The following is an 18,437-nucleotide window of genomic DNA, read 5'->3' on the forward strand; positions in this document are numbered from 1 at the left end:
TAAAAAACAGAAAAGAGCTCAGTTACAACAGAAAGAGTCCCAGACTAAAACAAACAGATGGAGAAGAGGTTCTTGGTCAGCCAGCTGGACCAATCCAAATTGTCACACATGCCCGATCTCGTAGGGAATTGGCAAGGAAAACAGGAAATAAAGTCTCTCCCTCTGGCAATCAACAGCACTTTTGGTCTCACTATAGCCTTCCCACTTCCAGATGCTCATTTCAAGAGACCCCCTGAAATTCCTGCCTCTAAATCCTCCTGCAGCACAACACAGAACACGTTCTTTGGAAATGGCATGCGATGGCTGGATCAGTAAGACAGGGTTTGTCCTTCTATGTGCATCATCAGGAAGATAACCGCTTTTAGTCAGCTGCATCCTGCATAAGGTGGAGCAACACCCTGCGCTTTGGGAGATTCTCTAACAGAACACCAGAGCTAGCAAATATAGTCAGTCCTATGTACTGCTCGCTCTTCAGAAAGGCTTTCCCTCCCCTTAGTCTCACCTCTTTTTAACTCTACAAGCCCCAGGAGCTTCTGTTCAAACCATGAACACCAACAGGACACAACATTCCTCCAAAGAGTTTCACTCTGCTATCCAAGAAGGACTTCTGGGGCTCTTTGCAGCATTTCAGGAGACCAAAATCTATTCACCTACAAGGGCAGACTCCTCCCGTGCCAGGAGTCAATTTTGCCCTGCAAGCCTCTCCCTCTACTAATACCTGCTGCAGAACTCCTCAGTCCGAATGTGGCAGATCGGGTTTGCTAGAAGAAAGGAAATACCAAATGTGATCAAGAAAGGCTCCTTCTACTACAGGCAACCCTTTCAACAGTGAAAATGCATAAATCTTGCCTTGTTCCAACACGTGGCTTTATCTCCACGTCAGAATGCCCTCCAGCTAGCCATCCATCCCCAGCGTGATGCCAGTCATCAGCACGAGAACCACAGAAGTCCGACAGGCGGGGTACTTTGCAGATCTGGAAGATGGTCTGGCAACCTGCCAGCAAGGCCCCCAGCCACCCCCAAGGGACAGGGTTCTGCTTGTACAACAGTTGGTGCACACATGCGGCCCTTCTCCTTCAAGAATATGGATATGGAGGGGTGGCCAGGTCACAGGGTGGCAGCACCAACCAGGTTCCTGCAAGGGCGCAGGCTTCCACAAAATCTTGCCCGGTGGTTTAAACTTCCCTCTTCTTAGGGACTACTTCCTGCATCAGCAGAGCACAGAAAGCAGGCATCCCTCAGCACTACCTGAACCAAACACCGTTCCAATGGCAGAGCCAGGTGGAGAACCACAGCTTATTCCCCTTACAGCTCACAGCCCAGAAAAGCATCGCACCCCCCACCCCCCCACACACCTCAGTCAGGTTATGCCCTCTGCATCAAGCGGAAGTGATGAGTGTTTAGACAGCCAGCAATCACATTGTGCTCCCCTGCTGGAGGAGCCGAGCAAGGCTGCATCCCACATTTTTCAGCAACGTAGCTAACTGAGTACTTTCTCATCTTTAACTCTGAGAGCTGCCACTTCAGAGCCCGCCACTCCTTTTTTCCAGGGCATACCCAGTGACTCCAGACAGCCACAGAGTCGCTTCTGCAGCTCCTGGGACCCCCCTGTGGTGATTAGCATGCCACCTGGATTTTCTGGGACAGCACAGTGGGGTACGACAGTCAGAGAAAGTTAAGCCAAGGCCAAAAAGCAGCCTAAGCCTTGGCTTTGCCACGTCCGCTCCCCAAACGGTGTAAAGCACTGGGGTGTTTTCCCCCAGCCAAGGCTGGAAGGAACCGGACTGTGGGTCACATATACCACGGAGCAGAAAGACAGTAGACTAGAAAAGGACTTCTGTGCAATCTTTCTGACGGGCTTCTCCCTCCTTCAGTTCTCACCTGCCGTTGTGCTGTCACTAGCTTTGGGTTTTGATTTCGACTTGAAGGAGAAGCGCTTGATGAGACGGTGGGAGAAGCTGCCAGCTTTTTTCCTTGAGGCAGAGTTGGTGGTGACGTTGGATAAGTCATCGTGTGACTGGCTCAGCCCAGCTTCCTTCTGCTTGCTCCTTCTCCTGAAAATGAGCTTGGTACCACTCCGAAGAAAGCTAACTGCAGAGACAGAAAGAAAGGAGATGGAAACCACAACAGTATTCTACCCTGGCAAGTCTTGGGAGTGAAAACAAACCCGGTTTCTCTCGAATGAGCATCAAAGACCTCTTCTGCTCTGAGCAGCGGAAGCACACGGTGTGTCAGCAAATCCCAGCTCCCAACAGTACGACAAGGTCTACATTCGGGACAGACTGCAACGCCGACAAGCTGCTTTGCTAAGCACACCATCACAGAATACATCCATTTGGAAGAGGCCTCAATAGTCCAACCCTCGACCCAGCACTGAATTGTCAACACTAAGCCACATCCCTAAGCACCAGGTCCACACACTGCTTAAACACCTCCAGGGACAGTGACTCCAGCGTTGCCCTGGGCAGCCTGTTCCAATGTTTGAGAACCCTCTCTGTGAGGAAGTATTTCCTAACATCCAGTCTGAACTTCCCCTGGCACCGCTCAAAACCATTTCCTCTGGTCCTGTCGCTTGCCGCCAAGGAGAAGAGGCTGTCCCTTCCTCACTCCAACCTCCCTTCAGGTAGCTGCAGAGAGCAATGATATCTCCCCTCAGCCTCCTTCAGACTAAACAATGCCAGCTCCCTCAGACACTCCTCATAGGCCAGGTGGCTCCTGGCCCTTCATGAGCCTCATTGCCCTTCTCTGGACACATTCCAGCACTTCGGTGCCCTTTTCGGAGTGAGGGGCCCAGAACTGAACGCAGTACTCAAGGTGTGGTCTCACCCATGCTGAGTATAGGGGGATGATCGCCTCCCTCTTCCTGCTGGCCACCACATTTCTAATACAAGCCAAGACGCCATTGGCTTTCACACATCCCCTCTGCATAAACTTTTTTTTTTAACGCAAGAATATCCTTCAGTGGAAGCGTGCAGAATTGTAATAGAAAGCTAGGAGTCAGATGACTGGAAAGCAAGCAAGAATATCTGCATGTGGAGACACCAAGAACACAGGACAGGGAAAAGGCCTCTCGGACTAGCCCGACTCAAGGGCACTCAAACCAACTGGTCATCAAGCCCCCCACGACAACTTCCCCCAGTTTTACAAAATGTCCAAATCTGGAGACAAATAAGGGCAACAGCTCCAGATGACTTACATGCATGGGACAGGGCAGAGATGCCTATCACTGTCAGCCCCAAACAGGTGCAAAAAGGTAAATCCAAAACCTGCATGCCATACAAAGTTGTAACAGTACTTCCTACAGAGAGGCTTTGCTTTCCATTTCCTTCCTGCGCCTCCCCGTCCATCGTGTCTCTCAGGAATCTGGGCCACACATCTGCTACCCAACGATGCACAAAATAAGGGCCGGCACAATTTGGACCGTACCTGGTCGCACCGAGGTACAATCCCCTGAAACTTGCCAGGCTCTCGTATTCCGGGAAATCGGGATCGTGGCTTACGCTTGTTTACGTAAATCCGTAGCTCCCTGGAACCACCGTGGCTAGAAGCGGACAAATCCGAGACGCATCGTCCACCGAACTGACACAAGCCCGGAAAGTCCAGGACGACAGCTCGGTCGGGGCAGGCCAACTGCATCATTTAAAAGCAGAGAGTTGGCGCGGACATCTGGTGTCAGCTGCTTTGATGCTGAACAAGAGGACACCAAGGCCCATAAATACATTGTTAGGCAGCCTCCATTGCTGTGACAGAAGCAGCCAAATTTGGAGGAAGAATTCATTTACAGACATGTGCCTGATCTCCAGAAGCACTGACCAAGGAAAGAAAATGGGTTCTCAGGAACGCACAAGCCACACAGGGTTCCCATTTAAGACAGCACAGAAACCAAAAAGGCCACAGGAATCAGATGCCTGCAAACAGAGTTTAAAATCGCTCTAGCAGGATGCCAGGCAGAGTCAGGCTACTCCAGCAGAAGCCTGTCTTCACCATGCCAAAAGCTGACCGCCGTCCTCGTGCTCACATGGGGAACTTGGCCATCGCTTTGTCCTCAAGTACCACAGGCGAACATTAGCTACCAGCTAATGGTTCATCCTTACCTTTGTGATCTTTCAAGCTCCTGGTTTCTAGGGCTCCCGTGGAGCCAGTTTCAGACTCAACATCTTCCACCGAAGGTCTCTCAGATATGTCAGATCGCGTCGTCTCATCCAGCTCCTGACTGGCCCTTTGTCCCAAGAGCGACTCTTCCAGCAGCTGAGATGATTCGGTAGAATCGCGAACCTGGTCAGCCGTGCTCTCTGCCGCAGAACCCACGTATGCTGTAGCCTCCAGGGATGCAGCATAACCCAGAGAAAGTGCCATTTCATCTTGAGCAATGGGTACCTGGAGCAGAGCCAAAAGGTTAGTTGGGAAGACAGGGTCTAAACCATTGCATTCGTCTCCCTTCCTCCTACCTACGGATATGCCAGTTCCAATCAGCACTAGACAGCGCTGACGCTCACTGCTCACCCTTTCACAGAAACATACTGGAACATGGACCGCAAAGCATTCTGTGGTGCTTCCCTCACTCTCATAGGCAAACTCAAGGATGGACGAGGCTCTGGCCAGCCTGATCTAGTGTGGGGTGTCCCTGCCCATGGCACAGGGGTTGGAACTAGATGACCCTTGTGGTCCCTTCCAACCCTGACTGATACTGGAAATGAAGACCCAGCCCTCTCCTCCAGAGCTACCTTGGAAACTCCCGATATGATGAGCGTGCTACGTTTTGTTGGCGTCTTCTTGGCGGGCTTGCTATTTGTCTCGGTTAGCTGCCTGATCGCCGTCTCAGCCACCGGATCCAAGCCATTGGGCACATGGCTATCCCCTGAAGGTAAGAAAGATACCAATGCTCGAAGCCACAACCTTCAGCACAAGCAAGAGGCCACTTGCTGACCATGACGCTTGTAAAAGGCAATTACACATACACAAAGGTACAGACTTTCTTATGGACTTGCCCAAATAAACCAAAGGATGCTTTACGTAGCTCCTGGCTTTTGTGGCCACCTGAAAAGCTCAATTTCTCACCAGGCATGTCATTAAATTTCCTTCCCAAGCAACAAAGACTTCCAGAAACTCATAGGAGTTTGGACACCCTTGGCTACAAACTGTCCTAACAGCCGCAGTGCTGTCCCAAAGACAATGAGAGCCCCAAGTACAGGGTGAGCAAAGCTCTTTGGGTTCAAATAGTCTGGAATCTTCTCGTCAAGCAAGGAAACATCCAGAGGCAAAGACCGGATAGCCAAAGTGGAACTTTTTTACCTGTCCTCACTCACCACCACCTGTCTGTCCCCACCTTCTCTTAGGCACTGGGATATTGTCTTCATCAGCAAATGCAGTTGACTTCAGCAATTCACATTCACGCTGACACTCTCCACCAAAGGCTAAGGAAGATGGGTTGCTCTGGTAAGGACATCGGATTTCCAAGCACTTACAGCTACCGCTGGGCATGGGACCATGAGGGCAGCCGCTCTCCAGAAGCACAGTTGTCTTCTTCTCGGTCACTTCCACCTTGGAAGGTGATCTTGATGGCGAATCTTCACAGTGAAAGAGAAGCAGAGACACCAGTAAGCAGAGATGAAGCTCAGGCAACTTCACTATCACATTACGACACCCACACGCACAGCCCCAAAAAGCCTCAAGTGCTCACAGACAGCCTACAAAGGGTGGCCGCTCCGCGAGGGTTTGTGGCAACAAACTACAAGAGGCTTTTTCCTCTCTCGCTGCCTCCCCCCAAACCCAGGGCTGCGTTGATTCCCGCCCCTAAGTCTATGCAAGTCTCCAACCGTCACAAGATGCTAAGGGAATGGCAGCCCAGAAGCCAAAAGCGCCGCACAAGGTGCAAGTCTGCAACACCCACAACACAGAATGGGTGAACAGTTTAGTCACCGCCTGCAAAAGTGGCCTGGGGAATACTAGAGCCAAGCCTGCACCCCCATAGCAGCCACTCGTACAAGACACCTGCTACAGGGCAGCCTCACCCAGCTTGCAGTCTGCCTTGGGCCGGGACTGAACTGTGGTGACAGTAGTAACAATAGTGCCATCGGGCATGATGGTCCGGTCCATCTCCACCTTCTTCGTGGGGGTAATACTGGTTCTCAGAGACGTGGCGTGCTGAGCGTTCAAAGACGCAGCAGACTCCTGGAATAGCAGCTACAAAGACAAAAGCACAACTTAGAGAGGCTCTCCTCCTCCTAGACAGAAAGGAATGCACAGGAGTGACAAGAGGTACTACTCTGGGCACCAGGGAGCTAACTCCACTACAATGCTGGTTGAACGGAGGGAGGGTCAAGGACTGAGGGGTAGGCAACACCCCTCCTTCACCTAAGGGTCTGTCAGTCCCCCTGTGACGAGCCTAGGCCAGATCGCACTTGTGTCCAGCCAGAGCTTCTCATCGTGAACGCTTCTGAAGCACATATTTGTGCCAAGCTTACAGAATCATGAGCTCACCTCCAGTATAATTGTAGCTTCATCCGTCAGTGACTGCCCAGCTCCCGGGGTCAGTGAGCAGACACGTCTCCCAGACGGTTGTTTGCCCAAAGAATCAAGCAAAAGTGCAGTATGTGCTAGCAACGTATCTGTGGGAAGGAACAGGAAAACAAACCACACTACGGAACTTCAGCAGAGCAGATGTCTCCCAAGAAACACTCTTTTTTTGGAAGAAGCCCTGTGGACCAGTGAAGCAGATCTCTAGAACTCTGGTAGCTTCCAGGTTCAAGACAGGGAGAGGGCTGGCAGCACTCCTCCATTCCTCTTTACCAATCCAGAAATTCACTCCCTTTAAAGAGATGCTCCCTTATGCAGCCTCCATCAAACCCAGGGACTGCATTTCATCTCCAACCAAGTACATACGAAGACAGTTAAGAGCCTTCTGCAGCATTCTGCTAACACACAGAGGCAAATCCCCCTACTCTTCTCCCCATTCTAGAGTGGAGACAGGCAGGTCTCAGGAATCCCAGATTATTTCATACAGACAGAGGCTCACGTGTTGCTGCATATGAAAAGTCCTTTGCAGAGTCTGTTACATGTGGTACCGATGCAGAACTATTGCAAGCTCAAAGCACAGGAAGTCCCTTCAGCGTTTTTGTCTCCCCACTATACAGTCCATCTCATGGTTGTGCATACTCACTTCCCCTGCTGTCACTGTTCCCCAGCACTTGTAGCTTCAGCTCTTTACTTCTAGGCCCCAACTCCCTGTTTCAACAGGAAAAAAAAAGAAAAAACAAAACCCAAAACCAGCCTGGTATTAGGCAATCTTTGCAAAACAGCCATGGAGCAAATGCCCCATTTCGGATCTTCCTTCCCGCCGCTATCACACGCTTTGTCATGTTTTCCAAAGCTCCAGCATGCAGCTGCTGCTTTGGAGGATGCAACAAGGGGTGGCAAACTATACAGAAGAGGAAGACTCTAGCTCGTGTCCCCTACAGGGCTGCATAGGCTGCTACGGGAAGTCATGAGGGCAATTTGCCTGGAAGGCCAGGATTTACAAAGCTCCAAGCTTCCTGCACCTGCTGCTCCCACACTGCCCACAACTGGCACTTGTGCGGTGTCCAGAGGAGTGGGAAATATGTGCAGAAGCTGGGGCCAACTGCCAGACACGCAGGCAGCACAAACTCACGTTGTCCCGTAGCGCAAACTTCACCTCTGCACCATCTGCCGTTACTGTGGCACAGCAATGACACCCAGAGATTGTGCAGACACTTACAGAAAGAGTTCCTCGGTCCACTCCATCTCTGCCGCAGCCCCCGCACCGCTAGCTATCACCGGTCTCGTCCACTTCTGCTGCGGCGGGCTGTCTAGCTCTACCATGCAGCGTATCTCCCCAACTCCTGCAACAAAGGGTCAGGGTGCATGGACACGCTCATCAGTACGAGGCAGAGGCTTGGCAGGGGCACACCTCTCTTTTCCACTCAAACCCACATAAAACATTCATTCCCTCCAAGCTCACCACCCACACGCTTGCCCCTGCAGATCAGCAACGTTCTCACGCTCACCTCTCTTCCCCTGGCAGCCCAAGTTCAGGACTCGAAGATTCCGGAGCAATAGCTTTGAACCCAGAGGGGCCGCTGCTACTCCTGCTGGGGGGTCTTGAATCAACTTATTGCTCAGTAGCTGAGGAATGACAAGAACAAGACCAATGCCTTTATCATTCACTCAGCAGCAGACAGCAGTAAGAGATATCGCAGTATATCACAGTATCACCAAGGTTGGAAGAAACCTCAAAGATCATCGAGTCCAACCTGTCACCACAAACCTCATGACTAGACCATGGCACCAAGTGCCACATCCAATTCCCTCTTGAACACCTCCAGGGATAGTGACTCCACCACCTCCCTGGGCAGCCCACTCCAATGACAAACGACTCTCTCAGTGAGGAGCTTTCTCCTCACCTCGAGCCTAAGCCTCCCCTGGCACATCTTGAGACTGTATCCTCTTGTTCTGGTGCTGGTTGCTAGAGAGAAGAGACCAACCCCTTCCTGGCTACAACCACCTTTCAGGTAGTTGTAGAGAGCAATGAGGTCTCCCCTGAGCCGCCTCCTCTCCAGGCTAAGCAACCCCAGCTCCCTCAGTCTGTCCTCATACGGCTTGTGTTCCAAACCCCTCATCAACTTTGTTGCCCTTCTCTGGACACGTTCCAGCAAGTCAACATCCTTGCTAAACTGAGGGGCCCAGAACTGGACACAGGACTCAAGGTGTGGCCTAACCAGCGCAGAGTACAGGGGCAGAATGACTTCCCTGCTCCTGCTGGCCACAGTATTCCTAATGCAGGCCAGGATGCCATTGGCCTTCTTGGCCACCTGGGCACACTGCTGGCTCATGTTTAGGCATCTGTCCATCAGCACCCCCAGGTCCCCCTCTGTTTGGCAGCTCTCAGCCACTCTGACCCCAGCCTGTAGCTCTGCAGGGGGTTGTTGTGGCCAAAGTGCAGAACCCGGCACTTGGATTTATTGAATGCCATCCCATTGGACTCTGCCCATCTGTCCAGTCGGTCGAGGTCCCTCTGCAGATGTGACCTTCATCCTTGTATCTACTAAGCAGCTACTCACACCACCATCAGAAAATACCCACAGAGCCACTGAGAGATGCTACAGGTTCCCCAAGCTATCATACTCTAGTGGGGACCCCATGTTATTTCAGATGGAAAGTTTAAAGCAGACAGGAAAAGGCAGACAAGAACAAGGTTGCTGTCTGTCAGACGGACAACTGAAGACAATAAAGCACAAATCATTCCATGACTGTAAATGTTGCCCCAAATGGAGCCTTGGTGTTCAGAGCAACAGAGAGATTGCCAAAACAGAGATTTATCTCAAGCAATCCAGCTACACCTCAACACAAATGGCACTCAGCCTTCAGGCAACAAGGTACATATAGAGCTTCTCCCGTTTCTATAGTACCCCAACACCTATGACAGTGCAGGCCAGGATGTGCCAGTGACCCAGACGCAAGTCTCAGCCCACGGAATACCCGCCTAACCCTCAGCCCTCAGAAGCAATTCAGAGAACGGCGTTTCAGGCACAAGAATGACACAGAGAGCACCTTACCACACTGGCTCCAGCACTGCAGGCCTTCAGATTCACCATCATGGCTGGCTGTGTGCTGACAATGGTATCCTCAATCAGATCCTTTATGGTGGACAGATCTGCCCCCCCTTCGTTCTTCACTCCACAAATCAAGGGGAAATGCAGAAAAGTCAAAGCAAGGTAGACACATTTCCTCCTTCTATAGCTTCAAATGCCTCTCGAGCCTATTAAGACTCCACATGGTCTTGCTCCTAGTAATAACTTCCCAGATACTCTCTCTAGCACTTACAGCTTCTGTGTAACAGCTACAGGCAAATATAAGTTTGTCTAAATGAGACAAACTAAGTCTCAGCATCTGTAGTCTGCCTGTTGCAAATTTTGACGATAGAGCTTCACAGCTTGCTATCTTCTCACCACCTTGTGAGATAATACTACTAGCACTTTCAGATCAACTTCATTCCACTCAGCATAAAGCAAACAAAAAAACCTACAAATGAACAATCAAAAAAAAAAAATTCAACCAACTTAGCTGTATCACAGAAGCGCAAGCGCACTCACATGTCAAATCTCTAAGTATCACAGCATCACAGTATACCAGAGGTTGGAAGGGACCTCAAGAGATCATCGGGTCCAACTCCTCTACCAGCTGGGATTGTTTAGCCTGGAGAAGAGGAGGCTCAGGCGTGACCTCATTGCCCTCTACAACTACCTGAAGGGTGGTTGTAGCCAGGAAGGGGTTGGTCTCTTCTCCCAGGCAACCAGCACCAGAACAAGAGGACACAGTCTCAAGCTGCGCCAGGGGAAGTTTAGGCTCAAGGTGAGGAGAAAGTTCTTCACCGAGCAAGTCGTTCGTCATTGGAATGTGCTGCCCGGGGAGGTGGTGGAGTCACCGTCCCTGGAGGGGATTGGATGTGGCACTTGGTGCCATGGTCTAGTCATGAGGTCTGTGGTGACAGGTTGAACTCGATGATCCTCGAGGTCTCTTCCAACCTTAGTGACACTATGATACTACTGTGATACCAAAGCAGGATCACTTAGGGTAGTCCGCACAGGAATGCATCCAGGTGGGCGTTGAAAGTCTCCAGAGAAGGAGACTCCACAACCTCCCTGGGCAGCCCATTCCAGTGCTCCGTCACCCTCATTGTAAAGAAGTTTCTCGTCATGTTGAGGTGAAATCTTCTATGTGCAAGTTTGATCCCGTTGTTTCTTATTACTGTGCAACACCGAAAAGAGCATGATCCCCTCCACTTGACACCCACCCCTCAGATATTTATACACATTGATGAGATCCCCTCTCAGTCTACTCTTCTTGAGATTAAATAGCCCCAAAAATCTCAGTCTCTCTTAATAGGGGAAATGCTCAAGTCCCCTAATCACCCTCATGGTTCTCCATTGGATTCTCTCCAGCAGTTCTCCTTGAACTGGGAAGCCCAAAACTGGATGCAGTATTCCAGGTGTGGGCTCACTGGGGCAGAGTAGAGAGGTAGAAGAACTTCCCTACACCTGCTGAACACACTTTTCTTGATGCATCCCAGGATACCATTGGCTCTCTTGGCCACAAGGGCACGTTGTTGATCCACGGAGAACTTGCTGTCCACCAGCACTGCAAGGTCTTTCTCTGTGGAGCTGCTTTCCAGCAGGGCAGCCCCTAACCTGTACTGGTACCTGCTGCTGCTCATCCCCAGATCCAGGACTCTGCATTTGTCCTTATTAAACTTCATGAGGTTTGCCTGCATCCAGCTCTCAGGCTGTCCAGCTCTCATTGGAAGGCTGCACAGTCCAATGGGCTGTCAGCCGACCCCCCCAGTTTTGTATCACTGGGAACTTGCTGAGGGTACTCCCAAACTCCTCAGCCAGGTCATTGATAAAAACATTGAATAAAACTGGACCCAGTACTGATCCCTGGGGAACATCACTGGCCACAGGCCTCCAAGTTGACTCTGTGCTACTGACCATGACCCTCTCAACTTTGTTGTGAAGCCAGTTTGCAAACCACCTCGCAGACCAGCTGTCTATGCCACATTGCCTAAGCTTTCCTATGAGGCTGTTATGGGAGACAGCATCAAAAGCTTTACGGAAGTCAAGATATATGACATCCGCTGCTCTTTCATCACCTACCCATTTTGTCATAATTTCATAGAAGGCTATCAGATTAGTCAGACAGGATTTTCCCTTGGTAAATCCACTTTGGCTACTCCTCATAATATTCTTGTTTTCCATGTGGTTAGAGATGACCTCCAGGATGAGCTGCTCCATCATCTTTCCAGGGATAGAAGTGACGCTGACTGGTCTGTAGTGACCTGGGTGCTCCCACTTGCCTTTTTTGAAGGCTGAAGCGAGGTTTGCTTTCTTCCGGTTGTCAGGCACCCCTCCTGACCCCACCATGACTTTTTAAAGATAACGGAGAGGTTCAGCAGCAGTATCAGCCAGCCCTCTCGGCACTCGTGGACGCACCCCATCGGGTCCCATGGACTCATTTGTCTTTCATCGATGTAAGAGGTTTCTAACCCTGTCCTGACTGACCACGTGTGTTGTGTGCTAACCTCTCTAAAAAACAAAAAAAGCCAAACAAATGGGGGAAAATCCAAACCAACACAAAAAACCCCACCAAGCAAACAAAACCAACAAAAAACCCAAACCACAAAACACCACCACACCACCACAACCAAAAACAAAACCACAATAACAAACCAACCACCACAGACCACCAAACTACTCAGCTCATTTTGCAGCTCTAGATCAGATGATGGCAGAGGAACCTACAAAAACTGAAAGCCATTTCTGCCACACAGACTCCCATTCAGCTGTTACACCTTCCTCCTGGCTCAGTGTTGTTTCTGCCCTTCCCTCCCTTCGTCCAGTCCCGCCTCCCATTGTTTGCCACTCACCTTGCAAAGCTGAAGTCTTGGAAGAACAGAAAGGTTCAAGTCTGGTCTGTCCTTGAATGCCCATGACACCAAGAGACCTTCATTCTGTATCTCCTCCAAGTGGATCTCCACCTGGCCCAGAACAAATAGCTACAGTGAGGTACAGTTCCGGCCCTGTTTCAAATTCAGCAACTAGAAGACCCTCATACCAGCACAACAATTAGAGACAGAATCTAAGAACGCAAGTCCTGGGCCTATGGGAAGAAGCAGCTGCAGAAGCCTCATCACTTCACAGGGAGATCTGGCTTCCTTGCCACCTCTGGATGTTCAGCATCAGAGGGAAAATTTAAAGATTATTTCTTTGGCTGAAGAAAACACCTACAGGAAAATCCAAGAAAGTGAGCTGGGGACAGATGGAATATTTACTGAGCTACTGCATCACGTAACCATTACCAAACCTAAGCACGGCCATTTTTAAGTTGGCAATAAGTCTCTAGAGACCATCCTCAGACTGAAAACTCATCCAGGTCACCAACAATGACTGCAATGACACATCAGACTGTATGCCATCCCGTAGGTTCAGGTGCAAAGTTGCCCATCAATGCACCTAAAAGGCAACATTAACACAATAGAGGCAAACGGAACCGCACCGAAGAATTCCTAACCGCTTATCTCTAGTTAAAATGGGAATTAAATTTAACAGAGCTCTAAAGTAACTGCCACACTGACAGAAACACAAAAAGGCTCAGTTGAAAGCAACAGATCCCTAACACATTAGACAGGTAAGTAACCAACAAGAGATCCATAAAAGAGGCAAGGCACATCTGGGAATACAGTGCTTGAAGTATTCCAACCGAACCTAACTGGTAACCTTACCGGCATTTCACATTCAGTAGCACACGCACTTCTCTACAAGAACAATCCACTCAAAACTTGCCTGCAGGTGCAGACAAGGATACCTAGAAAATGCCAGCAAGTACGGAAGCAATTTGACGAGATCTGACAAAGCCCATTTGGCTCCCAGAAACCTTGTAAAGATGAAGAGTGACCACAGCTGCTGCTCACAACTAAATCAGCAGCAGGCAGGCATTTAGCCAAGGAGAGAGGGGGCAGCTATTCAAATGACCAAGGCACAATGACCGAGATGATCTGATGGATGTCAGCTGAACCCTTTAATAAAGCTTCCGAGAGCAAAGGGACTCTAGACCGCGCTTCCAACTGCAATACCTGCAAAAACATAGAATCAGCTTCTACTGCCAGAGGTACACCTAATTTCATCATGTCTCCCTATAATGCAAATGAGCGTGTGGTCTCCAAGCCACATTTCATCTCCAGTACCAAAGCTCTTCTTCACAATGGGAACAAAATCATGTTTCAGAGAAGCAAATACAGACAAAAATCTACTATGGCATCATCATCGTACATGCCTCCGTTTCAAAAGCAGCATCTAGAATAACACACAGGGAAAAAAAAACCTGCACTGCACTTTTGTGAAGGTATTAAGGGGAGCCCTGACAAACCACTTCTCACTGTACGTTTCTTTTTCACACCAACAACCAGGACACCGCCGTAACTGTAACATACACGTAAGACACACCTTTCCCTATCCATCATACTGCAAGGGAAATTAAGTTCTGTGCACCTTTTGCTTCTTAAACATCTGCTTGAAAACACAGCAGAGAATACTGCCACACCTCAAAGCTCTTTGGATTTTATTACAGCTACATTACATAGCCAAGACGTGCACCGTAAGACTCAGAAAATGAGACCTGGCACGTGGACTGAGAATGTTTGTCACTCTGCCAAACATCAGTGACAGCATGCTGCTGCTTCTGGCATCGTAAGGTCTTTATTTGCACTACATTGGGTCCTCTTTCCTCAACAGGCCTGGGGTCAGGTGAAAGAACAAGCTTTCTACAGCTGTTACCTGAGCCTGCGGCACAGCCAAAGTGACATGATAGGTGTCAATGGAAACAGCAGCTGGGGACTGCTGAGTAACAGAGACAGGAAACTTCACAGCTTCAGCTGACAGATGGCAGCATAGCACCTGGAAAGAAATGGAAGGCCATGAGTTTCCATCCTAGGGGAGCTGCCACCACAAACCTCAAAAGATAACATGCAAGGTTGACCCTTTGTAGCAGGAATTTAAAAAAAAAAAAAAAAAATCAGGCTTACTCCCTGGCCACTGCAAACCTGCCATTCAGTGAGGATGTACTGGCGACAGAAGCTCGCTTCACTTCGCTGTAGGACCCTAATATTTGGGTTCAGCCTCCATATGCCTTAGCTGCACCAGCCCATGTCCTGCTCAGGGCTCTCCCAGACCTCACCAGTGCACAGACCCAGAGCCACACTCTCTTGAGGCCAGCAACAGCCCTCCAAACTCAACAAGAGACCTCATCCAAAGCTTTCTCGGTTCCACCATCCCCACCGTGCAGATCTCGGCAATCTCTGTAGCGCACGCTGCCAGCCGACAGAGAAACCCCGCACTGCACAACTCCGAATGGCAGAGCCTTACCATGCTGCGATCCGACTGTGCCCTGCACATCACGTGACTGATATTCGCAGCCAGCGGTAACTGAGGACCCTCTTCAAATGTGATCTGTACCGAGCTCTACAAAAAGAGAACTCTGTTAATTTCAGACAGTTTCAAAGAAGAGGAAGGAATCTGACCTGGGGCCTCCGAGACACTCCACTCAGGACCATTTCCACGAATCCGGCCCACACGCAAAACCAGCACGCACTGCAATTCTAACCACCCTGGCTTGTCTAGATGGAGAAAGGAAACAAGGGGAAAGCATGGAGGAGGAGGAGGAAGGGAGAAAGGAATAGAGAAAGCAGACAGAAGAACTTTAGCAGCTGCCAACATGTTAAACATCAGATCTAGTTTCTCGCATCTCACCCCATGTAACTATTGAGAGCATAATCCTAGAGTATGTCATTCAGTCTCATTTAGTCCCAGACCAAAAACGGGGTGCCAAGAGCCTGCAGCAAATAGTCCCACAGACACCTTATACAGCACCTCCCTCTCATTCTTCCTGTACTTCATCCTCTAAGACTGAGAACCAGTTAGCACTTGCCAGGCTACCACTTGTAATCAATTCTACCTTCTGAAGTCAGGCCCTGGACTCCTGCTGCCCTTGCTATGCCTAATGGAGCGTTTTCTAACTCCAAGTACAAAGACAGTTTCTGAACAAATTCCGTGTCACGAGAAACGAGACGTGAACACAACATCAGGACCAGCTGACATAACCCTCACTCCGTCATGAAAACTTTCTACCCTGTTCTGGAAGGGGCACCTCACCATTTTCTCATTTGTCAACAACCAAGCACAAGTAGATGACAGCATTAAATGACATTTGAAAGAAAGAATCACCAGAGAACGAATAGCCAAATTCCAAAAAGGAGGCGCAGCTTATAGTTCGATGGCTAACGTGATCTTTATCTCTGCTCCAGCAGATCAGAGATCTATTAACCACAGACCTCTTGGGAACAGAGCACTCAATCCCTTGGAAAACCCTTCAGAGGGTAAGTTTGTCCTAAAAACAATATATACCTTTGAATGCTTTGTCTTCTTGGCGTAGAGCCTGGGCAAGAATACAAACATCCACTTCCATTTTCTAATGTCTAAGGCAGGAGAGACAGTCTATCAAATTACGGGTTCTACAGCTTTTATTTAAATGGCCGTATTGCACAGGTACAACTTACATGCCTTGTAACTGAAAAGGACTTCCCTTGAAAAAAGACAGCTACCGTGCAGGTGACACATAGCAAACCCAAGTATGTCTTCCGAACTTGCCTTCCTCAAAACCCTATTTCTTCACATCACCCCAGAAAATTATTATCAGGGAAATTAAGAGCTACAGAAAGCATGCCGGAAAAACTGCTGTGCAAGCATTCCCAGAGGAGCCATCACCTACGGGGTCAGCTTTTACAAATCCCATTACACTAACGCAACTAACAGCGAGGGCAAGAGAAGCAGTAATTCCTCATTCCTCCCACCTTCGTCAATCACACTTTTTCACATGGTTGCGCTGCACTGAGAGAGCAGCTTTTTTTGCCCTGCTTCTAGTCTAGAATTTAACTCATTTTGTTGAAAGGGGAGATCCTTTTCCAACCTTGTTGGAAAACTTGAACAGAATTTCCCACCACATTCTTTGAGGTTTTCATTTCCTTTTCTTCAAACACATTAGCTTCACGTTAACTTTTTTAAGCTCTTGATTGTCCCACGTAATTTAACAGCAGGGCTCCCCTTTTCCATTCAGACAAGATGGGTAAAAAGGAGACTACGACAGACTTTGGACCACAGCTTTGTGCCTATAAGCCCCTGCCTTGAAAGCAACCTGTGCAATTATTTTCACACGCAATCAGCGAGTGTTCATGAACTTCAAAACTACGGACCAACACAAAAGTAACGCTGGGAGGCTAAAGGGAATATAACGCGAAAATTGCTGTGGAAAATTGCTGTGGAAATCATCAGCTGGCTTCATCAGACCGGACTCGGGCTCAGGAGCAGGCACCGAACCGCGTTACGCAAACCGTGCTGCTCGGCACCTCCCTTTCCGTGCTTTCACAAGGCGGCATACCCGCGCTTCGTTACCTACCCGATTCGCCGGGCCGGCGCAAAGCTACTCGTAACGCGACATTTACTCCCCCTTGGCCAAGAGCTTGCAGCCCTAGAGAGCGCTCTGCGAGGAATGCTCCCTCGGGCCCCAAGAACAAAGGGCAAGCGGCCGCGCCCGCCGCTCCCCACCTCCGCCTCCGACAGTTCTCCCCAACACGCCGCCGCGCTCGCCCGGGCCCCGCCGTACCCCATTCCGGCGCGCCTGGCTGTTGAGGGCTCGCACCCAGGCCTTCTGCCACTGCTCACGCAGGGACCGGAGGGCGAGCAGCGCGGCGAGCAGCGCACGGGCCCCGGCCTCCTCTGCCGCTGCCCCGCGCCGACGCGGCGCACGCAGGGCCGCGGACCGCCAGTACTGGAGCAGCCAAGCCGCGACGGTGAGCAGCGAGGCGGCGAAGAGCAGCACGAGCGCGGCCCAGCCTGGATCCGGCCCCATGGCGCCACGCACAGCGATTCACGGGGGACCGGCAGGCATAGCTGGCGGGCCGCCGCTCGGCCCCAGCGCTGCAGCGCTGGCCCAGCCGCTGCCACCTCCCAGCAGGGGAGGGAAGAGGAGGCCACAACGCCCGCCCTTCTCCCAGCCCCGCGGCGCACGTGGGCCGCCGCAGCCTGACCCCAGCCGCGTGCGCACAACCACCTGCCGCCCCCCCCGCCCGTCGGCCGCACCTTTCCGGTTTGGCGCCCCCGCACGGTCTGGCGGGGCAGCCCGAGGGAACGCAGGGGGCTACACCGCCGCCTGACCAGCAGCCCGCAGCTTGCCGGACGGATCTCCACTACTCCGCGTTCCTCGCGGTCGGCCGACCTGGCAACTTCATCCCTGCCGTAGCGAGCCTTCCGTGGTGGCCTGAAATAGCAACGCAGTCACGGTGTGGATGTAGAGCTCCCCGCCGGTCTCCCGAGCTCCCCTAAAAAAAAGTCTTCCTTGTCATGTCGCGCTCGTTCTCCCCGACAGTAATGACACCAGGCACGCAGGACACGACACCAAGGAGGAATCTTTTCGTCTGACTGCTGTCGTCTTGGGCCACCCTCGCAGTGGAGGGCAGGTAGCACGAGTTTGAGCACCTCTTGTCACGACTGCAGGAAGTAGCATCTGTTAGAGCTGGGGGAGGATCTCTGGCCAACCTTCTGACCCCGGTCTGCACTGAGGTTTCCTCCTTAGCAGCAACATGTGCCGGCCACAACGTTTGTTTAAGGTTCGGTTAAAGTTTACAAAGTCACATCTGCAGTGTCTTCAAGGGACTGCAGAGCGGAGGCGGCCTCTCTCAATAGAGCAACGGTTCTTTAAGCAGCACCAAAACAACCATCAGAAACTATCTCCAGTCATAACATCACACTTAAAACAGCTGCAGGGAAAGGGAAAGCGCTTCTCACTGCTACTGCACCTTCCGTTGCTTCCCTCCT

The 18,437-nt window shown here is 50.7% G+C and overlaps 1 protein-coding gene across 1 annotated transcript; it reads right to left on the reverse strand.

The window, feature by feature from the left end:
* Positions 1-452: 452 nt before the first annotated feature.
* C2CD2L (C2CD2 like) lies at positions 453-17,649 on the reverse strand. The gene is made up of 14 exons (XM_054176128.1): positions 17,227-17,649; positions 14,934-15,029; positions 14,346-14,465; positions 12,440-12,550; positions 9,573-9,686; positions 8,025-8,142; positions 7,736-7,859; positions 7,160-7,224; positions 6,481-6,608; positions 6,012-6,183; positions 5,466-5,567; positions 4,725-4,858; positions 4,095-4,377; positions 453-2,091 (listed from the first exon to the last, which is right to left on the reverse strand). The coding sequence occupies exons 1-14, from the start codon at positions 17,470-17,472 to the stop codon at positions 1,871-1,873; spliced, it is 2,034 nt and encodes a 677-aa protein (XP_054032103.1). The 5' UTR covers positions 17,473-17,649; the 3' UTR covers positions 453-1,870.
* Between the last annotated feature and the right edge of the window lie 788 nt (positions 17,650-18,437).

The sequence above is a fragment of the Dryobates pubescens genome, chromosome 34 (genome assembly GCF_014839835.1).
Source record: "Dryobates pubescens isolate bDryPub1 chromosome 34, bDryPub1.pri, whole genome shotgun sequence".
NCBI classification, from domain to species: domain Eukaryota; kingdom Metazoa; phylum Chordata; class Aves; order Piciformes; family Picidae; genus Dryobates; species Dryobates pubescens.

Bases quoted from the DNA above. Each gene is read 5' to 3' on its own strand.
- C2CD2L (XM_054176128.1), bottom strand. From the start codon at position 17,472: ATGGGGCCGGATCCAGGCTGGGCCGCGCTCGTGCTGCTCTTCGCCGCC. The intron at 8,143-9,572 runs GTAAGGTGCTCT...GTCATTCCTCAG, and splicing joins GCAGTGCTGGAGCCAGTGTG to CTACTGAGCAATAAGTTGAT. The intron at 6,609-7,159 runs GTGAGTATGCAC...TCCTTCCCACAG, and splicing joins GAACAGTGACAGCAGGGGAA to ATACGTTGCTAGCACATACT.